The 23897-nt window shown below is 34.0% G+C and overlaps 1 protein-coding gene and 1 long non-coding RNA gene across 2 annotated transcripts in view; one reads left to right on the top strand and one right to left on the bottom strand.

The window, feature by feature from the left end:
• Nucleotides 1-23897, bottom strand: part of LOC143057664 (uncharacterized) — a 90801-nt gene that overhangs the window by 60658 nt on the left and 6246 nt on the right. The gene's annotated exons all lie outside the window — the stretch shown is intronic.
• The window catches only part of LOC143057661 (uncharacterized), a 31116-nt gene continuing 18712 nt past the window's right edge, over nucleotides 11494-23897 (top strand). The window contains exons 1-3 of the mRNA XM_076231018.1: nucleotides 11494-11606; nucleotides 19213-19533; nucleotides 20250-20310. Of these exons, the coding sequence (XP_076087133.1) occupies nucleotides 11604-11606; nucleotides 19213-19533; nucleotides 20250-20310 (385 nt within the window). The 5' untranslated portion in view covers nucleotides 11494-11603. The remainder of the gene's footprint in view (nucleotides 11607-19212; nucleotides 19534-20249; nucleotides 20311-23897) is intronic.

The following is a 23897-nucleotide window of genomic DNA, read 5'->3' as shown; positions in this document are numbered from 1 at the left end:
ACGCAAGGACCTACTTTTGTCCCGATTGACAAGCTTTAACGATCGGGCAGAATCCTTCCATACTTGGAAAGCAAGCTTTAAGAACGTGACTGATGAGTTACAAGTCTCCGACTCAGAACAGATCGATTTACTGATCAAGTGGCTCGGTCAAGAGTCTGCTAAACATGCAATTAGCATAAGAGCGTCGAACGCCAATAATCCTACAATAGGTATACAAAGATTATGGAAGAAGCTTGACGAGCGGTATGGTGCTCCAGAAATGTTGGAAGCCTCTCTCAGGAGTAAACTTGACAAATTTCCGACCTTGACGAATTAGGACAACGCACGTCTCTATGAACTGTCAGACATTCTATCAGAAATAGAATACCACAAGGAAAATCCCAAGCTGGGATGTCTGCTAGCTTATTTTGATTCACCGACCGGAATAAACCCTGCCATTGAAAAACTACCATAATTATGGACTTCAGGAGTAAACAACACACTACCGCACATCACTAGACCACAGCAACCTGCAAGTTCTCAGTCTATCTCGCCTAAGCAAGCCTACGGCGGGGGGCGCCTATAGAATCGGCTGAAACTGAGGCGACCTAAGTTAACTCTACCTGTACTGAGATCTGCAAAGATACATATAGCGGGAAATCTTGTGCTAAAATACTTCCTGTGAATGTGTATCACAAAGATAACCATGCCAAAGTTATTCGCATGTACGCCATCATTGATGACCAAAGCAACCGGTCACTATCATCGCCCGAATTCTTTAATCTTTTCGACGTCAAAGATAAACCGGAGAACTATACTTTATCAACATGCTCCGGCAAAGTAGTCACTTCCGGGAAAAGAGGAAGAGGTTTCGTCATGGAATCAATCAATGGTAATTAATGTCAAGTTTGACCTTCCCGTACTGATTAAATGTGATCATATTCCCAATAATAGGGACGAAATACCTACTCATGAAGTAACAATGCATCACCCTCATTTGAAAGAACTTAGGGGTAGCATTCCACCAATAGAGGAAAACTGCCAAATTCTTCTCTTAATTGGCAGAGACCTTATAGAAGCACACCATGTCCTCGACCAGTGCATAGGACCAGCCAGAACTCCATATGCACAACAATTGAAACTGGGTTGGGAGAAACCTGCATTAACAAGCTGCATGTGCCTCTTGAGTTAAATGTCAAAGTACCCAACATTTTACCTACGGGACAACCTTCAACCTTTCAACCATGCACAAGCAAATTTGACATCCGGGAAAACTACACAGACCCTGTAACGAAAGATTTACAATCGCCACTCTTTGAAAAAACAAGGGACGATGATAAGCCTGGACAGTCATATGAGGACAAAATGTTCATGAAGCAGATGGACAACGAATTTGTGAGAGACTCGGAAGGAAGTTGGGTAGCACCGTTGCCGTTCCGAGTGCCAAAACAGCCATTGCAAAGCAACAGACAACAAGCTCTTCATCGCGCTAATATGCTAGACACCAGTCTGAATAGAAACCCAGTTAAGCGGGAACACTTTCTTACATTTATGAGTAAGATCCTAGACAATAATCATGCAGAGCTCGCTCCACCATTGCACGAACATGAGGAGTGCTGGTATTTGCCATTGTTTGGTGTTTATCATCCGAAGAAACCCGATCAGATAAGAGGTGTTTTTGATTCTTCCGCCAAATGTAACGGAGTTTTACTTAACAGCGTCCTGCTTACAGGTCCAGACTTAACCAATGATCTCTTGGGAGTACTGCTGCGTTTCAGGAAAGAAATGGTAGTAGTGACTGCAGACGTTCAACATATATTCCACTGCTTTGTTGTCAGAAAAGACCACCGAAATTACCTGAGATTTTTATGGCATAAAGACAATGATCTACAAGAAAACCTTGTCGAATACCGCATGAGAGTTCATGTTTTTGGAAACAGGCCGTCGCCTACCGTTGCTACGCTTGGTCTCAGAAAAGCAGCCCAGGCATCAGAACATGAGTTCGGCAGTCACGTGACTAGCTTTGTTACTAGAGACTTCTATGTAGACGACGGTCTTACGTCATGTCCTACAAAAGAGGAAGCTGTAAAGCTCATGAAGGACACATAGCAAGCATTAGCAAAGTATGGAAACTTAAGGCTTCATAAATTCGCCTTTAATTGTGCAGAAGTTATGTCTGCGTTTCATGCCAGTGATTTGGCTTTAAATTTAAAGGATCTAGACTTAGAATCTGACAGCAAACCCCTACAGCGTAGTCTTGGACTCAGCTGCAGAGATGGGTCCGATTACTTTCAATGTAATTGATTAAATTACAATTACTTTTTCATTTGTACGATTAAATTAAATTAATGATTACATCATTTCTGAAAGTATCTGATTAAATTAATGATTACATTGGCAAAGTAATCATGATTACATCTGATTACAATGAATTTAAAAACAAAACATTTTGAATGATGTGAATGAATTAATGTTCAATATAACTATAGCATTTTTGAGAAAGTATTTCATTTGGTTAAATTATAAAATGATAACTTCAAATTAAACTTCATCATTTTAAATAAACACCAAATTTCACTACATATATATACATTACACTTTATCACCAATGATCTCTGAATTATTTTGAATTAAATTTAATAAAGATATATCATAAGAGTTTTTTTGTTTGTCTTCTGACCTCTTTCATAATTTATTTATATGTATTCCAAGTTGCAGTTTATGGAAGTTTAAATATGGATGAAATAAAGTTACCAGTTAAAACTATGTTTAATTTTAATAGAAATGTTTAATCAAATTTTAAACAATATGTAAGTACTAAAAATCATTGCATTTTACATGTCCAGTCCAAATACAAAAAAAAAAACAATATATTTGTCCAACTTTTAATTTAGTTTGTGCTAATTAGATAAATTTTCATGTCTGATTTATCTTTTATCATACATGTATATATTTCCCTACAGCTATACTGAATTGGTAATTGCAATAAAAACAAACCTTAATTAGTCCCCTACCTGTCAATTCAAAGTTGACAAAAATCACAACAATTAACAAAAGATTATAATTCAGGGTTAAAGAAAAGTATTACATGAATATATAACAGTTATTATCAAATATTAATATGAAGATCATTATAAAACGATGAATATACATGTATGTACAATATCTTTTACCAAGATAAAAGGTATGTAATTGTACTATATGTCTCTGCTTAGGCTAATGGTGACTTTTCAATACTGTAACAGTTTATTTTTTTTTACTGAAGTAGACATGCTTAAAGTAACCAAACCATTTTAGTATGTTTAAAGTTTATCAAATATGAATAACAAAGAGATTCATTTAATGACCAAAAACACAATTTTAGATTTTTTTCATTGTAATCAGAATGTAATCAAAAAGTAATCATGATTACAGGGTATTTTGAAAAGTAATTGATTAAATTAAATTACATGTAATCAGATTTTTGGCTGATTAATGATTACACTGATTACTTGAAAAATTGTAATCAATTACAGCTGATTAACGATTACAATTACAATTATCCCAAGTCTGCTCAGCTGGGACGAAAACACTGACAACTTCTTATTTCAATTATCATCAGAAAACAAACCGATCACTCGGAGAGGAATTTTATCAACGATAAACAGTCTTTACGATCCTCTTGGATTTTTAGCTCCAGTGATTATACAAGGCAAACTCCTATTAAGGAAAATAGTATCAGAAACCGTTGATTGGGACCAACTTCTCTCTGATGAGACAGCAGCTGAGTGGAAATCTTGGAGAGATACTCTAATTTCTATAGAAACATTGCGCATTCCACGTACCTACGTGCCGTATCTCAGCAAAACCGCCAAAAAGGAGTTACATGTCTTCTCTGATGCATCAGAAAAAGCCATAGCAGCTGTTGCATATCTACTCACGACCGACAGTAGTGGGAAACCAAACATAGATTTCATTCTTGGGAAAGCTAAAGTTGCACCAACAAGTGGTCATACTATTCCACGTCTTGAACTATCGGCTGCCGTATTAGCAGTTGAGATCACGCAAACCGTCATGGACAATTTAGATTTACATATAGACACCGTAAAATTCTACACAGACAGTAAAGTGGTTTTAGGTTATATCAGTAACAAGACAAGAAGGTTATTTATCTACGTCGCAAATAGAGTAGTGAAAATAAGAAAATTTAGCTCTCCAAGTCAATGGAATTATGTACCAACTAACCATAATCCCGCAGACTCGGGAACAAGGTCCGTACCAGCCCATAAAATTCACAGCAGTGAATGGTTATTGGGACCAAAACAACTTTTTTCCTCAGAACAGAAGAATTCTGAGGACATATACCAGCTAATAGATTCAGAAGAAGATGGAGAAATCCGTGCAACTGTTAATGTTGCAAAAACATTTTCCACACCTGAGCATAAGGGTATTGGAACTGATAGATTCAATCGATTCTCTAACTGGACATCACTTGTGCGAACGATAGTCTTTTTGAAACGTTTCTCCCGTTTACACGGTTCAAAAAAGGCATCATCAGTGACTTCTCTGGACAGTTTTTCGAACGACGAAAATTTCATTTTAATATCAGCACAACATGAATTTTATGGAGATGAAATAGATAGTATAAAACGTCAGACACAAATTAATAAGCGGAGTCCTATAGCTAACTTCAATCCGTTTTGGACGAACGAGGACTATTACGAGTAGGAGGCCGTATTGTCAAATCTGACTTAAACCTCCGTGAAAAGAAACCAGTGATCGTCCCTGGACGCCATCATATAGCGACATTATTAGTACAACACTACCATGACAAGATAAAACATCAAGGTCGCCATTTCACAGATGGAGTGATTCGATCCGCAGGACATTGGATTGTAGGAGCAAAACGCTTGATCTCATCTATTATTCACAAATGTGTGACATGCCGCAAACTCAGAGGAAAAACCGAGTATCAAATCATGTTTGATTTGCCAGAGGACCGTCTTGAACCTTCACCTCCGTTTACTAACGTTGGAATAGACACCTTTGGACCCTGGACAATTGTTTCACGAAAACACGTGGTGGATACGCCAACTCAAACCGTTGGACGATTTTATTCACATGCTTAGTGATAAGAGCTATTCACATCGAATTAATCGAGGAAATGAGTTCTTCAGCCTTCATAAACGCTTTCAGGAGATTCGCCGCTATAAGAGGCCAAGTTAAGATTTTCCGATCTGACCGTGGAACGAACTTTATCGGCGCAATCGACGATTTAAAGATTGACTCAGCAACGTTGAAAATGGACCCTTCAAGAACTTTCTGTACAATTCTGGTACAACATGGATCTTCAACCTGCCGCATTCGTCCCACATGGGTGGAGCCTGGGAAAGAATGATTGGTATCACCAGGAGAGTTTTTGATTCTATGCTTCTTAACGCAGCCGGAAGAAGTCTAACACTGGACGTGCTCAACACACTAATGGTAGAAGTTTCAGCAATAGTGAACTCTAGACCTCTGGTACCGGTATCAACAGATCCAGAGAATCCGTTAATATTAACTCCGGCTATGTTATTGACACAGAAAACCGACTACATTTTTACTTCAGACCATCTTGGGGAATTCGACAAACGAGATCTCTGCCTTGCCGAATGGAGACGAGTACATGCTCTGGCCAGTGTTTGCTGGTCCCGTTGGAGGAAGGAATACCTGCCGTTACTACAACAACGACGAAAATGGACCGAAGATCGCCGTGATCTTATCGAAGGAGACGTCATTCTTCTAAAGGACAAAAATATTTGCCGTAACCAATGGCCCGTTGGAATTATAGTGAACTCATTTAAAAGTGCAGACGAACACGTCCGAAAAGCAGAAGTGCGAGTAATCGTTAATGGAAAAGCCACAACCTACACACGTCCTATCGTGGACATGATTCTTCTGGTAGAGAACAACCCTGTGTAATTATATATATATATTGGATTTAGATAGGAAATTCACATGTGTTATATTTTATGGAATAGTGATATCATATAGATTTCAGACGGGGAGTATTCTGAATTACGTTATCAATTATATTCACTACAACATCTATTGGATTGAATTTTCAGATATTTATATTTTCCGGAAATAATCTGGACTTATCCGTATTTTCACTTCCGTTTACTTTCTCTTCCTTTCCTGTCTATTGCAAATGGATGTCACGACAAAACTGCTCCTGTGGATATTGTGACAAATCACCGTCAAGTACGTTTCAAATCGATTATAAACTGTTAAATATATATACATACCGTTAATACCGTTAACTTGAATTCCACGTTTATTCAACAAATACGAACTGTAATTGTTTATTTCTATGAATTGACTTGATAATTCTACTTTCGTTTTTGACTTGATATTATTATTGCATTGAACATTCATATATTTCTTTCGTACATATTATAAATATTGTTTTTTTATTTCTTTCAGTTTACCAAACAATACACACTCTGTAAAAACTCCTGTATCATTTCTGGTGGAATTATAATCTACAATCTTCACACACAAGTTGTTATTCTTTATAATTTGCCGAGATTGCGATACAATCACATGGTTATACTAGCTGAGTCAGGCTCAGCATAAAGACTGTACTATGAATTATACTTGTTACTTCATCGTCATTTAATGTCTTGTGGAAAAAAATGTTTCTGTGGCAATCATATCACATCTTTTTTTTTATGAAATTATTAATAAAACAAACACTAGTATTTGTCAGTTCAGTTACAAAGCACGCTATTCACGAATTGAGTAAATGAATAAACGGAGAGCGCGCAGCAGCTTTATTTATTTTCATGTGCCATACATGCTATATATATATATGAATTTTTATAAATGTACATGTATCAATTGGTGATACTTTTTGTACTTGCTATTGGGGAAACTCAGAAAAAATAAGATTGCAACGTTTCTTCGGTATTGATTATGTTTATTGATTTTTTTTTAAATTCGGGACCTCGGGATTTCATGTTTTTAAGCCCGGGGCGAGAGACTTCAGCGTTTGCACTCTTGTCATAATTTGAAATTTTTTAAATAATTTGATTTAAACATTTATCGATATTGCCTCTTTATTGATACTATTATTTTTTGTGTAGCTTGTCCGCTCCAATTTTATATTCGTTATGTAAACAAAAAGTCACAACTGTTGGTTTTTTTTTAACAGAGATCACGAAACTTTAATCGTGTTCCATATCATGCTGATAAATTTGGGCATAACATCCATCTTGATCAAAATGAATCTTGCAAGTAGCCCTCGAAGTGGAATATATAGAGGGGTGATGTTGAGGTTACACAAAGGGGATGTTGGAAATAGGATTATAAAAATTGGGGTAGTGAAATCAAGGGGACAACAAAGGTGGGATCTGGAGAACAAACACAAAGGAATTTAGGAAAAGGCGCACACCGAGTCACTAATATGTTAGTGTTGTTTACTTTTTTTTGGAGGGGGAGGAGGGACGGGCATTATGGGAAGATCTCCCGTCTCTGACTCAAAATATGGATAATTTTATGTCAAGGATGTTATAATTCTCCCTGACAGCTTAAGACAAAATAATTTTGTATCTCCTATCTTTTTAAATAGACAATACCCTTTTCTAAAATTGTGTCAAAGAGACAACAACCCGACTATAGAACAGACAACATCAGAAGGTCACCAATAGGTCTTCAATGCAGTGAGAAACTTCCGCACCCGGCAGCGTCCTTCAGCTTGCCCCTAAACAAATATATATACTAGTTCAGTGATAATTGACGTCATACTAAACAAATTAAACACATAAAACTAAAATTAAAAATAATTCAAGACTAACAAAGGCTAGAGGTTCTTGACTTGGGAAAGGCGAAAAATACCGTGGGGTTAAACATGTTTTTGAGATCTCAAATCTCCCCCGATACCTCTGGCCAATGTCAAAAAAGTAAACGCATAACCATATGCACAGTAAAATTCAGTTCAATAGAAGTCCGAGTCCGATGTCAAAAGAGGTAACAAAAGAAAATAATCAAAATGACAATAATACATAAATAACAACAGACTACTAGCAGTTACTGACATGCCAGCTCCAGACCTCAATTAAACTGATTGAAAGATTATGTCTTCATCAAAGGAATACCATACAACTTCTGTTAGGGGTTCAGTATTATATACACATAAAATATTTAAGAGAAGAACATAACCCGTGTCATGCCAACAAATGTTTTTTTAAATGAATGTGTTTAATTCCGATGTAAAGACACTATAAGTGAATCAATATTAAAGCCAAAATATGCAAACTTTAATGACCTCATCCTGACAACAGTATTGTAACTATATCCCTTCTGAATAAGTCTGTTTAAAGGTTTTGTTATCTTCTAATGTTACTTGTTGTCGTTTGTTGATGTCGCTCATAAGTGTTCTCGTTCTGTATATAGATTAGACCGTTGTTTTTTCCCTTTTGAATAGTTTTACATTAGTCATTTTTGGGACACTTTATAGCTTAAAGTTTGGTGTGAACCAAGACTCTGTGTTGAAGACCGTACTTTGACCTATGATAGTTTTTATTTAAAAAATTGTGACTTAGAAGGCAAGCTGTCTCATTGGCACTCATACCATATCTTCTTATATCTAGAGAAACGTAAACAAGCTTCACATTTGAAGTTCATTTTTAACTGAAATGCCACCGTACGTTCATTCCAAATAATAGAAAATCTGTCTCAAAATGAACAAAGTGATTAGCAATATCAGTCTCAAACCTATTTTGACTATACTTTTACCAAATAAACCATACAATAAAAATAAAAGACCACAGGAAAAATTAAATACTTAAATTTTCAAAACTTGTCTCCTATAGAGACAGTCGTATCTAATTCCACCAAGCACTGACTCAAATGTCTGCTTCTTTCCTGATTAGTTTTTCCCAAATAATGTATTTCAGTTAAAAACAAAAAAAATCCTGTAAAATTCAACATCAACCTCGCGGGACCAAAATTTAGCATGGGTAATTCTGATTGAGATTCGGAGATGCTTGTTCTAGTTGTAAACAGTGACGATGAATGTCTAAAATGGAAAGGTGGTCGGCACACCCGGCTTAAATGCCGAATGGAAAACACTGCGAATGTTAAAGCACTATTGGTACATTGTATCTAAATAGCTAAGTAAATAAAAAAACCAAAACAGTGAAAAAATTATAAAATTCATTTTATCTAGTTAAGAAATGGAGCATTCAATGACTTCCAAAATAAGCTGTATTTAGAAGGAATATGGCATATTCATCAACCTTATACAGGGAGATTGGGAGAAGAACAGCTTTCCTAGGTGTTGTTGTTATCTTTACTCATTTTCTAGGTTGTCAACGAGGGTATTACCAAACCCGTAGCCAGTGCATGCAAGTACGAAATTTTATGTTAATATAATTTCCTGTTGCAATATGTTTTTATTAACTTTTCATTTGGTAATAACTTTCTCGGCTTCAGTAGAATTTGTTGAGGGCTTTATAAGGCTCATTGTTAACGCCTCAACACAAACGTGAATTATAGCATGATGATGCTTTGATCACCATAAATGCTGCTTAGATCTTGTATTAAATGTACATTAACTTTTTAAAGAAGTCTACAAATGTTTAAGCAACGATGCAAATACTTTTCTTGGGAGTAAAAATAAATATCTTTATCAATGAATTCAACATTCCAATATCTATTTAATTTAATATATATAGAGATAATATTTAGTTAACCTGAAAGTTAATAACAAAATAGGGAAATATAAAATTCCTGGTTTTAAACAAGGGAAATAACAATTGCAGAATAATCCTGCGCCACATCACAAAATTTTGCTGGTGCGTTGTTGTTTTCCTATCTTTTCGGGGTAAGGTAATAAATGTGTATAAACGAGTTCACACATACACACATTACTACATTTAAAGCATAAAAACAGAACTTCTAAAGTCTAAACAATGAATAAAAAAATAATTTGATAATCTATTTTTCAATATCTTTGATTGAAAAAAAAATTGAAAAATGTTCCACACAAAAACATTTTCATTTTATAGAAAATTTTCTAAAGATGAAAATTCAACCGATACGGGACATTTTTCATTTTTCATTATCTAAAGACAAATTGAAAAATGCTCCACGTTTTATCATTTTTCATTTTTCAATATTTTAAGGCAAATTGAAAAATGCTAAAAGGTTAGCAATTTCAATATTTTGTTCTTTAGAAGGATATTGAAATATGTTTTTTTTCTAAAACAATCAAATTCAAAGGTTTTAATTTATTCAAACTGTTGATAAGATGAAATCATTTAAAGGCAAACTTATAGTTACTTTTTATATTATCCTCGTGAAATCAAATAATGTAATCTCATAAAAGTTACAAATTTCAAGACTCATAACGAAAATGATTTTTCAGAAGTGACTTCAACAGATTTTTGTTACATTTATCGAACCAATTAACTTTGAAATTTGTAGAGTATTTTGCAAAATCTATTTTGTCAGCTTAAAATGAAAAATGTTTGGCGTAAATATACACGGTCTCAAAACTGACATTTCTGAACTAAAAAGAAACAGTCTATAATATAATCATATTGATCAATAAAACTAACAGCAGTAGGAACGAATATATAAGTAAAAAATACACACCAAATGTTGATACATATTATCAACTCCATGCATTGTTAATTGTTAATTGTTCATTTTCAACATTTTGTGCATTGGATATACGTTTTAATATGCTATAAATCAAAAATGAGAATTTGAGTGAAATTGATGAACAATAATTTGACAGCTTATTAACTCTGAAGGACATCGTAATTTTTTTTTATTTTTTGTTTCAAATGCAAAATAATGGCGCTTATCAAGCCTCTTTCTTTTTGTCTTCAACCAACAGTAAGCGCAACATGAAGTGCATATGTTTACATGTACTTTATACTTCTGATCTAATGAGGGTGTAAATATTAGGAATACGGCTTTAAACGCAATACTTAAACTAAACTCTTTGATGTTCCCATTGATAAAAATAAATGTTTACATGTACATGTAGTTTAGATCCGGTTTGTAATGTTGACCTTCATAGTTTAAGTGTACATAAAACGAGATATTGAGAAAGTGATATTTATTAGGAGTAATTTTGGAGGAAACTTATATTTAATAGAAATTATTATATTAATAGTATTTTGAATTAAGTTATTTACCTATTTATATATAAAAGAACATAACAAATTCCGTTACAATTTACCGTTGGAGATTTTTTGCGGAGGAAATATTATTTTGTTCAGGGAAAACAAATAATTTTGATTCTGTCTTTGGCAAATTCATTTGTACGTTAGAAACAGTCCAGTCAACATGAATGATGCTTTATATTTATAAATTGTCCCAGGCAACGAACTGAAATATAATTAAAAAGAACCCTTATTTACACGGCATAACCACACGTACTTTATTCAACAACAATATTTTGAAGTTATTGTTTACTTTCGTGGGAAAAAAATAGCCCTTAATTTACTTCATTGATAAAATCGATATCTTCAATGCACCAGACATGACCGTGAACTGCATGATTTTAGTATATCTACATTGTCCTAGATTTAAATTGTCTTTCTTATCGAAAGCATTCAGTACAAGGAGTGATCTCGAAAGTCTTCACAATGGTAAGTATAAACATTAAATACAATTCTCACAACAATAAACAACCTGGTTCACAACTTTCTTTAGACGAAAAAATGTTTCCCGTAAATATGTACGGACTTGTTTGTATTTTTTTTTAGAATTGAGTGCTATGTTATTTGTGAGCTCACGACAGGTTCTTTAACAAGCATACTGGTTGACTTTAGGTCATGACTAGTAGTATATTTTTCTGTGTAGTTCATCATTTTATTGCTTGCTTTTGATCATTTGGATTTAAGGATACAAAAATCCACGATGACTGCAGAAAAAAAAATACGACGAAAAGATAAACAAGTTTTCAAAACACAGAAATCAACAGACTGAGCGAAATGATCCCGTCAGTAAAAACAAAAATACTGAAGGGATCGCTTGTGCTTAGGAAGGGCAGGCAGGTATGTTGTATTGATCAAACAGTTAATTAAAAGGTCAACAAACATTCTAGTATTTAACCTGAAAAAAAACCCCGATATAGTGACCTCTAAATACATACAAAGTAAACTATAGAAGCCTTATCAGTTATTCTACAATAGGAGATGTCACTAATTTAAACTTGCGTGTAACGTGCCATAAAAGCATACTTGTCTAAAAACTGCAAAGGATATAATTTGTCTAGTATAGCTTCATTTTGAAAGCCAACGGGGTAAAAAAATTTAATTCGTAAATTGTCAATTTGTAACTTGTATTTTTGTACTTTCAAAATTCTTAATTCATAACTTGTCAGTTTGTAACTTGTATCTTTGTAATTTTAAAATTCTTAATTCTTAATTGTCACTCTGTAACTTGTAACTGTGTGTTTTCAAATTTTTCCATTTTTCTATTGTCAATTTGTATATTGATGTTTGAAACTTGTATCATGTCAGTTCGTTAAATGTCAATTCGTTGAATGTCAATGTATTTAATTTCATCGTTGTATTATGTTTACGATTATCATGACGACAAATATCGCTCGATTTCTTCATCGGTCTATGAGCCATCTGTAAGCATAATACAACGATGATAATTAACGCATTGACGTTAAAGGAATTGACATGTTACAAGTTACAAAATATCAATATACAAATGTACAAATTAACAATTTACCAATAGAGAATTTTGAAATCACACAGTTACAAGTTACAGATTGACAATTTATAAAGAAGTTTTGCGCGTGAAGTACTTTTTCCTTTTAAACAATAAGATACTCTTTTGAATGTCATTACTCAAAATCTTATAAAATCTTGATATGTTTCATAGTTTCTTACAAAAAAAAGTGCCAGTTCTAATTGAATGAAAAGTTTATAGAGATAATCATTTCCCGTTTATTTTGTAATTGCTTAAATCTCTAAAACAGACGCTGCACTATTGATTGTGATATCATATATTGGCATCTAATTTTCCATTGGAAACATAACATGACTTTGTTGTGTAGGCCGAAGAAGAGTGTTAAAGCCAAAGAAGAGAGTCTAAGCGGAAGAAGAGTGTCTAAGCGAAAGAAGAGTGTCTAAGCGAAGGAAGAGTGTCTAAGCGAAGGAAGAGTGTCTAAGCGAAAGAAGAATGTCTAACCGAAGAGAGAGTGTATAAGCGAAGGAAGAGTGTCTAAGACAAAGAAGAGTGTCTAAGCGAAAGAAGAGTGTCTAAGCGAAAGAAGAGTGTATAAGCGAAGGAAGAGTGTCTAAGCGAAGGAAGAGTGTCTAAGCGAAAGAAGAGTGTTTAAGCGAAGGAAGAGTGTCAAAGCGAAGGAAGAGTGTCTAAGCCAAAGAAGAGTGTCTAAGCGAAAGAAGAGTGTCTAAGCGAAAGAAGAATGTTTCAGCGAAAGAAGAGTGTCTAAGCAAAGGAAGATTGTCTAAGCAAAAGAAGAGTGTCTAAGCGAAAGAAGAGTGTCTAAGCGAAGGAAAAGTGTCTAAGCGAAAGAAGAGTGTCTAAGCAAAAAAAGAGTGTCTATGCGAAAGAAGAGTGTCTAAGCGAAAGAAGAGTGTCTAGGCGAAGGAAGAGTGTCTAAGCGGAGGAAGAGTGTCTAAGCAAAAGTAGAGTATCTAAGCGAGAGAAGATTGTGTCAGCCAAAGAAGAGTTTCTAAGCAAAAGAAGAGTGTCTACGCGAAAGAAGAGTGTTTAAGCGAAGGAAGAATGTCTAAGCAAAAGAAGAGTGTCTAAGGGAATGAATAGTGTCTGAGCGAAGGAAGAGTGTCTAAACGAAAGAAGAGTGTCTAAACGAAAGAAGATTGTCTAAGCGAAGGAAGATTGTCTAAGCGAAAGCAGAGTGTCTAAGCAAAAGAAGAGTGTATAAGCAATTGCAGAGTGTCTAAGCGAAGGAAGAGTGTCGAATCGAAAGAATAGTGTCTAAGCGAAGGAAGAGTGTCTAAGCGAAAGTAGAATGTATATGCGAAAAAAGAGTGTCTAAGCGAAGAAAGAGTGTCTATACGAAAGAAGAGTGTCTAAGCGAAGGAAGGCTGTCTAAGCGAAGGAAGGCTGTCTAAGCGAAGGAAGAGTGTCTACGCGAAAGAAGAGTGTCTAAGCGAAAGAAGAGTGTCTAAGCTAAAGAAGAGTGTCTAAGCCAAAGAAGAGTGTCTAAGCCAAAGAAAAGTGTCTAAGCGAAGGAAGAGTGTCTAAGCGAAAGAAGAGTGTCTAAGCGAAGGAAGCGTGTCTAAGCGAAAGCAGAGTGTCTAAGCGAACGAAGAGTGTCTAAGCAATGGCAGAGTGTCTAAGCGAAGGAAGAGTGTCTAAGCGTAAGAAGAGTGTCTAAGCAAAAGAAGAGTGTCTAAGCGGAAGAAGAGTGTCTAAGCGAAGGAAGAGTGTCTAAGCGAATGAAAAGTGTCTAAGCGAAGGGAGAGTGTCCAAGCGAAGAAAGAGTGTCTAAGCGAAGGAAGACTTTCTAAGCGAAAAAAGAGTGTCTAAACGAAGGAAGAGTGTCTAAGCGAAGGAAGAGTGTCTAAGCGAAGAAAGAGTGTCGAAGCGAAAGAAGAGTGTCTAAGCGAAAGAAGAGTGTCTAAGCGAAGGAAGAGTGTCTAAGCGAAAGAAGAGTGTTTAAGCGAAGGAAGAGTGTTTAAGCGAAAGAAGAGTATCTAAGCGAAGGAAAAGTGTCTAAGCGAAAGAAGAGTGTCTAAGCGAAAGAAGAGTTTCTAAGCGAAGGAAGACTGGCTAAGCGAAAGAAGAGTGTCTAAGCGAAAAAAGAGTGTGTGAGCAAAAGGAGAGTGTCTTATTTTTTTATGTAACTATTTTCGTGGAATAGCCACTAAATGCCCGTTGCAATATAAATTTTTCCATTTTACGAAGAAAGTAAGAGATAATAACCATATAAAATGAAACTTTTGCCTTTGTTAATCTTGTATGAGTTTTAATCCTAGTTTATTTACACATGTTAGGTTAAGTATAACATCAATGATCACTGAACTAGTTCAAATTTTCGTTTAGGGATCAGCTGAAGCACGCCTCCTGATGCTAGATTTCCTCGCTCTGTTGAAGAACCGTTAGTGGGCTTTGACAGTTTTCTGATCTTTTGTCGGGTTGTTGTATCTTGACATAATACCCATTTCCATTCTTAATTTTATTTGGTATGATTGACAATGAGACAACTCTCCCCAAAAAAGACACTGATATACACAATTTTATAGCCACCGTTCGAACTTCATCAATGAGCATAGACAGCCAAAATAGGTCCCGAAATCAAAAACGTTTAAAAATTCAAAGGAGGAAACTAATGGCTTAATTTATGTACCAAAAAGGAACGATAGACATGACTTGGGGGCAGGCATAAACACACAGAATGTGGCAAGAATAAATTTAAACATGTTATCAGATTCATAACCCTCTCCTAATCGGAGACAGTTGTGTAAGAGTACAACATAAGAACGAACTATAAAAATCAGTTGAACAAGGCTAACCTCATCAGATGGATACAAATAGAAATACATTTATCAAAAACGAAAACAAATGGATGTGACTAGGTACTTGTACACCCTAACAATAAAAGTATAGATCGGAGAGGACTCGCGGTGACTTACAATTATAAAAATCAAGCATCGTAGACAAAATCATCAATCAGTTCATATCAATTTGTTAGCGTTACAACGATAGACCACATTCGGAAAGAAAATTACTACCTCTTTCACAATATTTCAAACAATGCGTTTACTAGTCTAAAACTGCAACTGGGAGGACAATAAGGTGTTCAAGAGGGTACACATTTCGTGCTTAAAATACGCGTGAAATGAAAACAAGAGTATTGATAAAAAGGACAGACTAGACAATAACTGAAAAAAAAACCAGCAACTAAAAATAATAAGAATAAAAATAAGAATTTTATTAGTATAAAATCCAAACAAGAGGATTGTTACTAAAATACAAAACAAAAACAAACAGACAGACAGACAGACAGGCATATTAATTACAAAACGATAGACATTAAACACTAAAAACATGTAGCATTGAAAGAATATTTTACTTTTCTAGTTCATACTTTACTTTAAATTTTCTGTAGGTTCTTAGTTTATTTCCATTTATTGAAATATCATCATTAAAGAGACATTTTTTCCAAAATATAATGTAATTTTCATTGAGCTTCTTCATGAGGGCTAAAAGTAATCGTTTTTTAGAAAAGGTACATTGATTTTCCCAAACATGAGTGAAATTCAATTTTGAAAGTAGCATTTTAACTTTTGAAGCAAATCCATCATTTAACTGCTTGTTAGCTTTATAAACATTATATAAAGACTCATTTTAGAGAAGAGGTCAACATAAATAAAACGAATTAAAATAAATAAATATAGCATTTGCCAGTAATTAGTTTATTACAGTGTCACAATCTAACATTATACATACTATATTATACATCAGATAAAAACAGCATAAAAATATATTAAATTCCTGCCGTAAAAGACATATGAGACACTCTTACCTCATGCTCATTAAATACATACACAATTTAAAACAAAGTTTAAAAAAAAAGATTTAAAAATACAAGACAGTTACTTCGAAGATCAACAATCTTCCACTTAAAAGAACAAAAAAGGTAGAATTGATTTAAAAATCTTAAATTATATTTATGCCAATAAATAATAATTAAAACTTTAAGTTCTTTAAAAGTTATAAATTTATCTTTCTCCTCTTAAACATAAAATGCAATGTTTTAGCTAAAAAAAATTGAATTTCACCACAGCTCATAATATAATTAAATTTCTCTTCTCCATTCAAGATAATAAAAACATAGTTTGATAAAAAAAGGTGAATTTAAAAGTTCCTCTATCAAGTCCGAATAAAATTACAGTTCATTAAAAAATGTTGTTCAGTTTCAATCCTGTTTCCATCACAAAACTGACAAATTCTTTCATCTAAAGGTGTAACTCGCTTGGCCAATGGCGAGTGGTAAGGAGCCACAACGAAAGTTTGATAAAGTTCTACGGTAGTCTAGAGTCAAATTTTTTTTTGATTTCAGATAACTGCTTGGTTGATGATAACTTTTATATTGTCTAAACGTCCTAAGTTTATTTCCATTTTCAGTTTCTATCGTTATGCACATCGCGCAGCCAATTTTCAGCATCCATAGTGTTTAACTTGTTCTTTACAATATAAACGTTTGTCGGATTGTCATATTCTGAGCGTTTATTAAAGAACTTATGTCACTTTTAGGCAGCAACCATTTGATTTTCTGAGGGGGGCTATGGTTTTTTTTTCTGTACAAACTTTTTTTTTCGCCTGCGGCGAAAAACAATCTATTTTTTTCGCAACAAGTCAAAAACAATTTTTTTCTTTCAATTTTAGCATTACATATAGTGGCAGCTGAGGGTGAAACAAACAATTTTTTTCCCTCAGAATCAAAAACAAATTATTTTTTTCTCCAAAAACTGGAAACAAACTTTTTTTTCCAAAAAAAAACCATAGCCCCCCCCCCCCCCCCCCCCAGAAAATCAAATGGTCGCTGCCTTATGAATAAATTTCAGAACACGGGACTGCCACGTGCGCTGTTTTGATTTACTCGATTCATGTATCTTTTTAACGACCCTATTTCCATCTAAATTTGTAACTTTAAAATAAAGTCTCAAAACTTCGATATTTTGTTTGGTTTTTACAGTAGACCATCCCATGTCTCAACATATTGCTAGGTTTAAAGAGTTCTTAATAGCTCCTAGGTAGTATCGGCATGCTTTGTTTTGAACAGTTTCTAATTGTTTGTGTTCTGATATGCCCAAAATACTCGCTCCATATAATAAAACAGGCTGTACAAGGCTTTCATATAGTTTTGTAAATATGTCATAGTCCATTCCGCCACATGAAATGAATGAAATTGTATTTTTCTTTGTCTTTTTAAAATTTAAACTCAATCTCCACTTTGAACACCAATTGTTGACTACATTTAACATCAATTGAAGGGATTTTTCATCTGGTGCTAGTAAAACAATGTCACCAGCGTATCACAGGATAGACAAAATGCTCGACTCATTGATCGGGATACTCAGATTCAGATTGTTTATTTCATCGACAAGATCGTTTACATACACTGAGAATAATGTAGGGGATATTTTGCAGCCTTGTTTTACACCCATATTAACGCCAAACATATCGGTCATATGGCCGTTTACTTTAACAGCATAGCGAACATCTACATATAGCGACTATAATCCTTTCTGAAATTTTCCATATATGCCTATTGACATCAGTTTAAACCACATCATCTATCTATTTACAGAATCAAAGGCTTTTTTGGCATTGATTAAACAAGCAAACGTTGAAAGTCTTTTAATTTTTCTATTAGTTATTATACTAGTTATAGACTGAGTATAAATGTTCGATGCAACCACGATCTTTTCTAAAGCCGTTTTGTCATCGGCTAAGATGTTATTTTCTTCTAACCAGGATGATAAACGTGTGTTAAGAATGTCTGCATATATCTTACAGGGAATTGGTAAGGAATTATCCCTCGATAACCTAAAGGATCACGAAAATCTTTGTCTGGTTTTAATATTGGATTAATGAGTATGTTGTTCCATGTCGCAGGCACAACTCCATTGTCAATGTTCATACTTGCATTTCCATGTATCATATACTGTTTTAATATCTTTACACACATGACCTTTTGATGTTAATACTTCCATTGGTATTGAAGAACGTCTGTCATTCGCTATTCCTAATTTACCAATTTTCTTCCAAAAGTCTCTTGTGGTGTTTTCTGTCGAAAGACTAAGTAACTCTTGCTGTTGTCGCAGTTGATAACTCTGATGGCTCTGTACATGATTCCTCGAAAATCCATAGATGTGAACATATTGAACGCTTCTGTATGTAAATTGATTGGGATGTAAAGGGCGTTGACCGAAGTACATTTTGTTGTTTACATGTGCCCTTTATTGTGGAAACTCTCGTCATCGTTAATGAAATGAAGGTTAATTTCAGAATGACGTAATATTGAAGTTAGCCATCAAAATAACGTAATATAATAAAACATACATCTAATATACTTATTGTATAATGAGTTGATATATATGCGAACGGCAATTGAAAAAATAAAACCAAATGTTACCAACGTTGTCCTGGGCGTTTTCTGGAACAAATACATGTATCTGTTGACAGTTCCGACCCATATCTTTTCTTTATCATAGTTTATTTAGTTTTTAGTTTTTTCAGGAAAGACTTCATCACTGGTTGGCCCAAGTGTTGTTATTGGCAGTATGTTTGGTCAAGGATGGACTTTCTAACTCTCCTTGTTATTTCTATCCAAAACATGGCGTTATACACAACTGGTACCCTGACGGACATTTCCCGCAATCAACACACAATGACAAGCACTACTGGCATCATGAAAACAGTTACAGTTATCAATATAACAGTCAAGGCAAAAGAAGCGTCTTAGTGAAAAGATCGGATCGCCATGCAAAGTACTGCCAGCATACCGGTCAACATCATCAGGAAGGCGGTAAACATCATATTCGGGTTTACGATTTCCATGTAAGTAAATTCAAATGCATTCTGGGTAATTATTTTGATTAGCGAGAATAAATGTTTTAAAATTAACTAAAAATGTTATAAACAATGGATATAAATGTATAGTTATTTTCATTTTGGTGTACAAGGGAATTTACTAAGATTGTTTAAAATAGTATCAATATTGCTGCAAATGTGATTTCGTCAGTTGGACTTCAAACATTTTAATCGAATAGCAAACACTGGGTATGTTAACATTCCGAATAATTATATATAATGCCGCTGAACGTTAAATATATGAATAAAATGAGACACGGCCCATGTTGCGATGAGATAGCATTCATGTACTGGAAATGACGAAAAGACATCTAGAGGGAAACACACAACTGTCTTCAACAGTTATTGACAGAGTTGCCGCCAACATCCAAATCTTCAAATAACAAAAACACTCCAGGATATGACACATGATAACTCTTGACGAGGTGTATTACTTGGAACATGTATATTAATATATGCGGAAAGGTTACACAAACTAGCTTTTTGATATTGCAAACAATCCTCTTTTTAAATCTTATTTAGTTGATTGACAAATCGTATATAAAACAATTCAATAGCATAAGAACATAAATACAAAAATCTATAGACTTACAGTAAAAATGGTTGTAGAAACACATATGATTAAAATTCATGCAAATGAGTCAAACGACGAGGTGCATTTTTTATTCCCTAATTTCTTGTAGAGTCGAAATCATATATGGGTTGATGTTACTGGCGGACATTGTGGGTTTCATGATTGTTGTGGTACGTAAAGATAAATGATTAATTCAAAATTTATACAACTAGTGAAGTGTATTCACTTACATTTACTAGTATACACGGCCGACACTCGGCTTACCGAGAGATTGGTCGGTTAATCTATATTGAGTATGCGGCTATATGGGCGATTGGTCTGTTAATAGGGTTGGTTATACGTCTGTTAAGAGTAAAACACACAATTTTATGTTAAACTCTATCAAATATACAGATTTTTGACATATTATAAGAACCAAATCAAAAAAAGAAAAGTGTCTGACAAAATGATATCTATCATAGAATATTTTCCACCTGTAAAAACATTTCATAGTCTGCGCAGTTTTCAGTAAAACTAAAAGGCGTTGCGTAAGTATGTATAATTTATGCTTATACGCATAGCAATTTTTTAAATAAAAGGCGAAACTAACAATTTTAGATATCATTTAAAGGACACAAAATAGTACTTTGGTTCTAAAAAATAAATTGACATTAGTAAATATTTCATAATTGTAATATAACGTGAATAATACCACGTTTTAGTGAAAATTATAGGAATAAAGTCTGTTAACGGGTTGGACAATTGAAGTTGTGTCAGTTAAGAGTTATTTAGCCACGGCAATAGTTTTGCTACATTTATATTTTCCCATTGAAAAAGTAAAGAATGAGATGTTCTTGAGTAAAAAAAAAAGTGACAATACGGTGCAACAGTATCGTTCTAGTAAGAGCATTTTTATTTTGACTTTCTTTGCATTTTATTGAAGGGTGTGTCACTTCAATATAGCATGATATGGACTGGCCGCTGGAATATGCATGCATTTAATATCAACGTTTTCAACATGTTCAATCAGCCTTAATTTTTGAATCTGTTCAAAGTAGCACGTTCTTAAATCCGACTGACAGTGTCTTTCTAATACAACACAGGGGTACATATATATAGAATAATAGGTAGTTGAGTTTTTGATACTGACTATATCATGTGGTATATCTGGACGAGCCCGTTAGGGCGAGTTAAGATATTCCACATGATATAGTCAGTATCAAAAACGAAACTACCTATTATTCTGTTTATCGATAATTATGACGTCACACAATATATTGCCTAATATTTTCAGTAATACAGCCAGTACGTTGATACTCGAAAATATTAGGCAGTAAGATCAAATGGAAATAAAAGAATTACCGATAAAACGTGTTGTCGTTCCCATATGCACATGATATTTTTTACTGGACGTTAACCCCTAATTCGTCAGCATCATCCATTTGGTTCTTTTCTTCTATTACTTAATCATATGTTGTTTTCAAATCATTCTAAAGAAGTAAATGGAAAGGAGCGAATGCAGCTACATTTTGTTAACTTAAGTTTTAATTCATTTGATTCCGTTTAGTTCCTTTCTACATAAGTGCAGAGGAGAACTGCAGTTGTCCGCATGTAAACTTCTAGCATTCGTCACCAATATGAGTACATCGCATTCCGTTACTGTTTCAACACCAAGGGGTGTTTCATGTCTGTATTCTCAAACAATTATAATTTTTTCTCTCTTTTTTTAGCAATGATTCAATCCCTACTGTCCTTATCTACTATTCTATATTCTGCGTCTCCATCCAGCTTCTCGTGTATACCATGAGGGTCCGGATTGGGGGTAGTGTTTATTTCTGTATTCTTTAAATTGTTATGTCACTTTTCTCTACATTTTATTTATCTTACTCAGTATCATTAATTCGTATATTTTAACTAATTTGATTCGTTCAGGGATAGTTACATGTTAAACTATATTTTCGAAGGTCATCAAAAACGGCGGATAGCAAAATGCATATTACACAGCAAAAAAACATATTGCACGGTTTATTTATATGTCGTTAATGAATAGGAGATAATATGATATCTATAAAATTCAAACAAAATCAAATGACGATTTTGATACAAATATGGTTGGAAATTTGATAATATAACAATTATAGCCTATGTATGAGGTCAATACAGGATATATCGACCCAAAGAAGTATTTCGACCTAGGACTTCGTCCTCAGTCAATATACTTCTTTCATGTCAATATATTCTTGTATTGCCCTCATACAAAGGCCATAATTGTATATTATTCCACTGTTTATACACATTGATAGTTTAATCAATATCTTATTGGTTGAGACTATCCCACGTGTCATTAAACAAATCTTCATATCTCCCTGAGGCACGGGAAATAAATGTATATTATTCTTTCTCTATTCTTTATATTTTAGCATCCCAATATATTTTACTTACTGATGTTTAGTTACATTACGACGTTTATCTCTGATTTATATACTGGTTACCAATGAAGATGACACATTGGTGTCATTCATTATGTAAACATAATCCATACGATATATGCTACCATTCTTGGATGAAATTAATATTACTTTAATATAATACTTTTTGAAACCATTTTTATCAATTTTCAATTTCCATTGTCTAAATTGTTAATTGTTCGTGTGTTGCTATTGTATATTTTATGTTTCATTGCTCATGTGTTGTTTCCGTATATATCTTAGCTGCTCGTCTTGAGCCTTTTGATCCGATAACACCCCATATAGCAATAAAATTATATTTTTATTGCCATTCATAACTCTTAACAGACCAATTAACAGACAGGGTTTTATACATCCGACCCATTAACAGACCAGGTTTTAAATAAAGATTGATTTATGTCACCAAAATACATATTTTCGTGTAGATTTTTTACACAAAGATATCAATATGGTTGACAAACATAATGTCTGTCTTTTTTCGATGTTAAAAATATTGCATGCAAGTAAAATCAACCAACGTGTCATTTTGTGTACATTTTGTGTGTGTAAAATGTGTATAAATTTATTGATGAGTAACCCGCCTTTTCATTTTATAGATCGTACATCGAAGCTAGAAAAATAATAATTACACCACTGGATTCAGTATATTGAATTGTTTTGTTAGACATGAATAATGTTTATAATAAAAATATATTTAAAAAGTTATACAATCAAACATGCTAAACTTTCAATGATTTTCTCGATAACACCTGATTAACAGACTTTAGCCAACCCGATTAACAGACCAACCGCCGATATAGCCGTATACTCAATATACATGTACATTAACCGACCAATCTCTCGGTTAGCCGAGTGTCGGCCGTGGTATAGGAAAAACTAGTGACGTGTATTCAATCACATTTGCTAATATAGGAAAGTTCCTAATCATGTACGAAAATTGAAAGCTCAAACATACCAAACGAACGAATAATAACTGTCATATATCTGACTTGTGAGGAAATTATGGATTGAACCTGGAAGTTTTCGAAGGATTTTAACACATTTGTTGTTAGTGTCCTAATTCGCTCGCAATAATCAGTGTCCTTGGTATGGGAGTTATTTGGAATAACCATTTAAAATAACAAGTCTATGCTTTCCCTTTGTCTGTTATTTGATTGTTTTTAATCATTATTCAAGCATTTAAATTGTTTTTAAGCAAACTTCTCCAAATGAAATTAAAAACGTCATTGTCTTCGTCTGAGAAAGGGGGATATATGGATGCTGCAGCGGAATTCTCAATACTTGTACATTTTTTAGCTCACCTGGCCTTA

This window comes from Mytilus galloprovincialis, chromosome 13 (genome assembly GCF_965363235.1).
Source record: "Mytilus galloprovincialis chromosome 13, xbMytGall1.hap1.1, whole genome shotgun sequence".
Lineage (NCBI taxonomy): Eukaryota > Metazoa > Mollusca > Bivalvia > Mytilida > Mytilidae > Mytilus > Mytilus galloprovincialis.
Note: the sequence above shows the minus strand (reverse complement) of the source record. Positions and strands in the feature narration are given on the sequence as shown.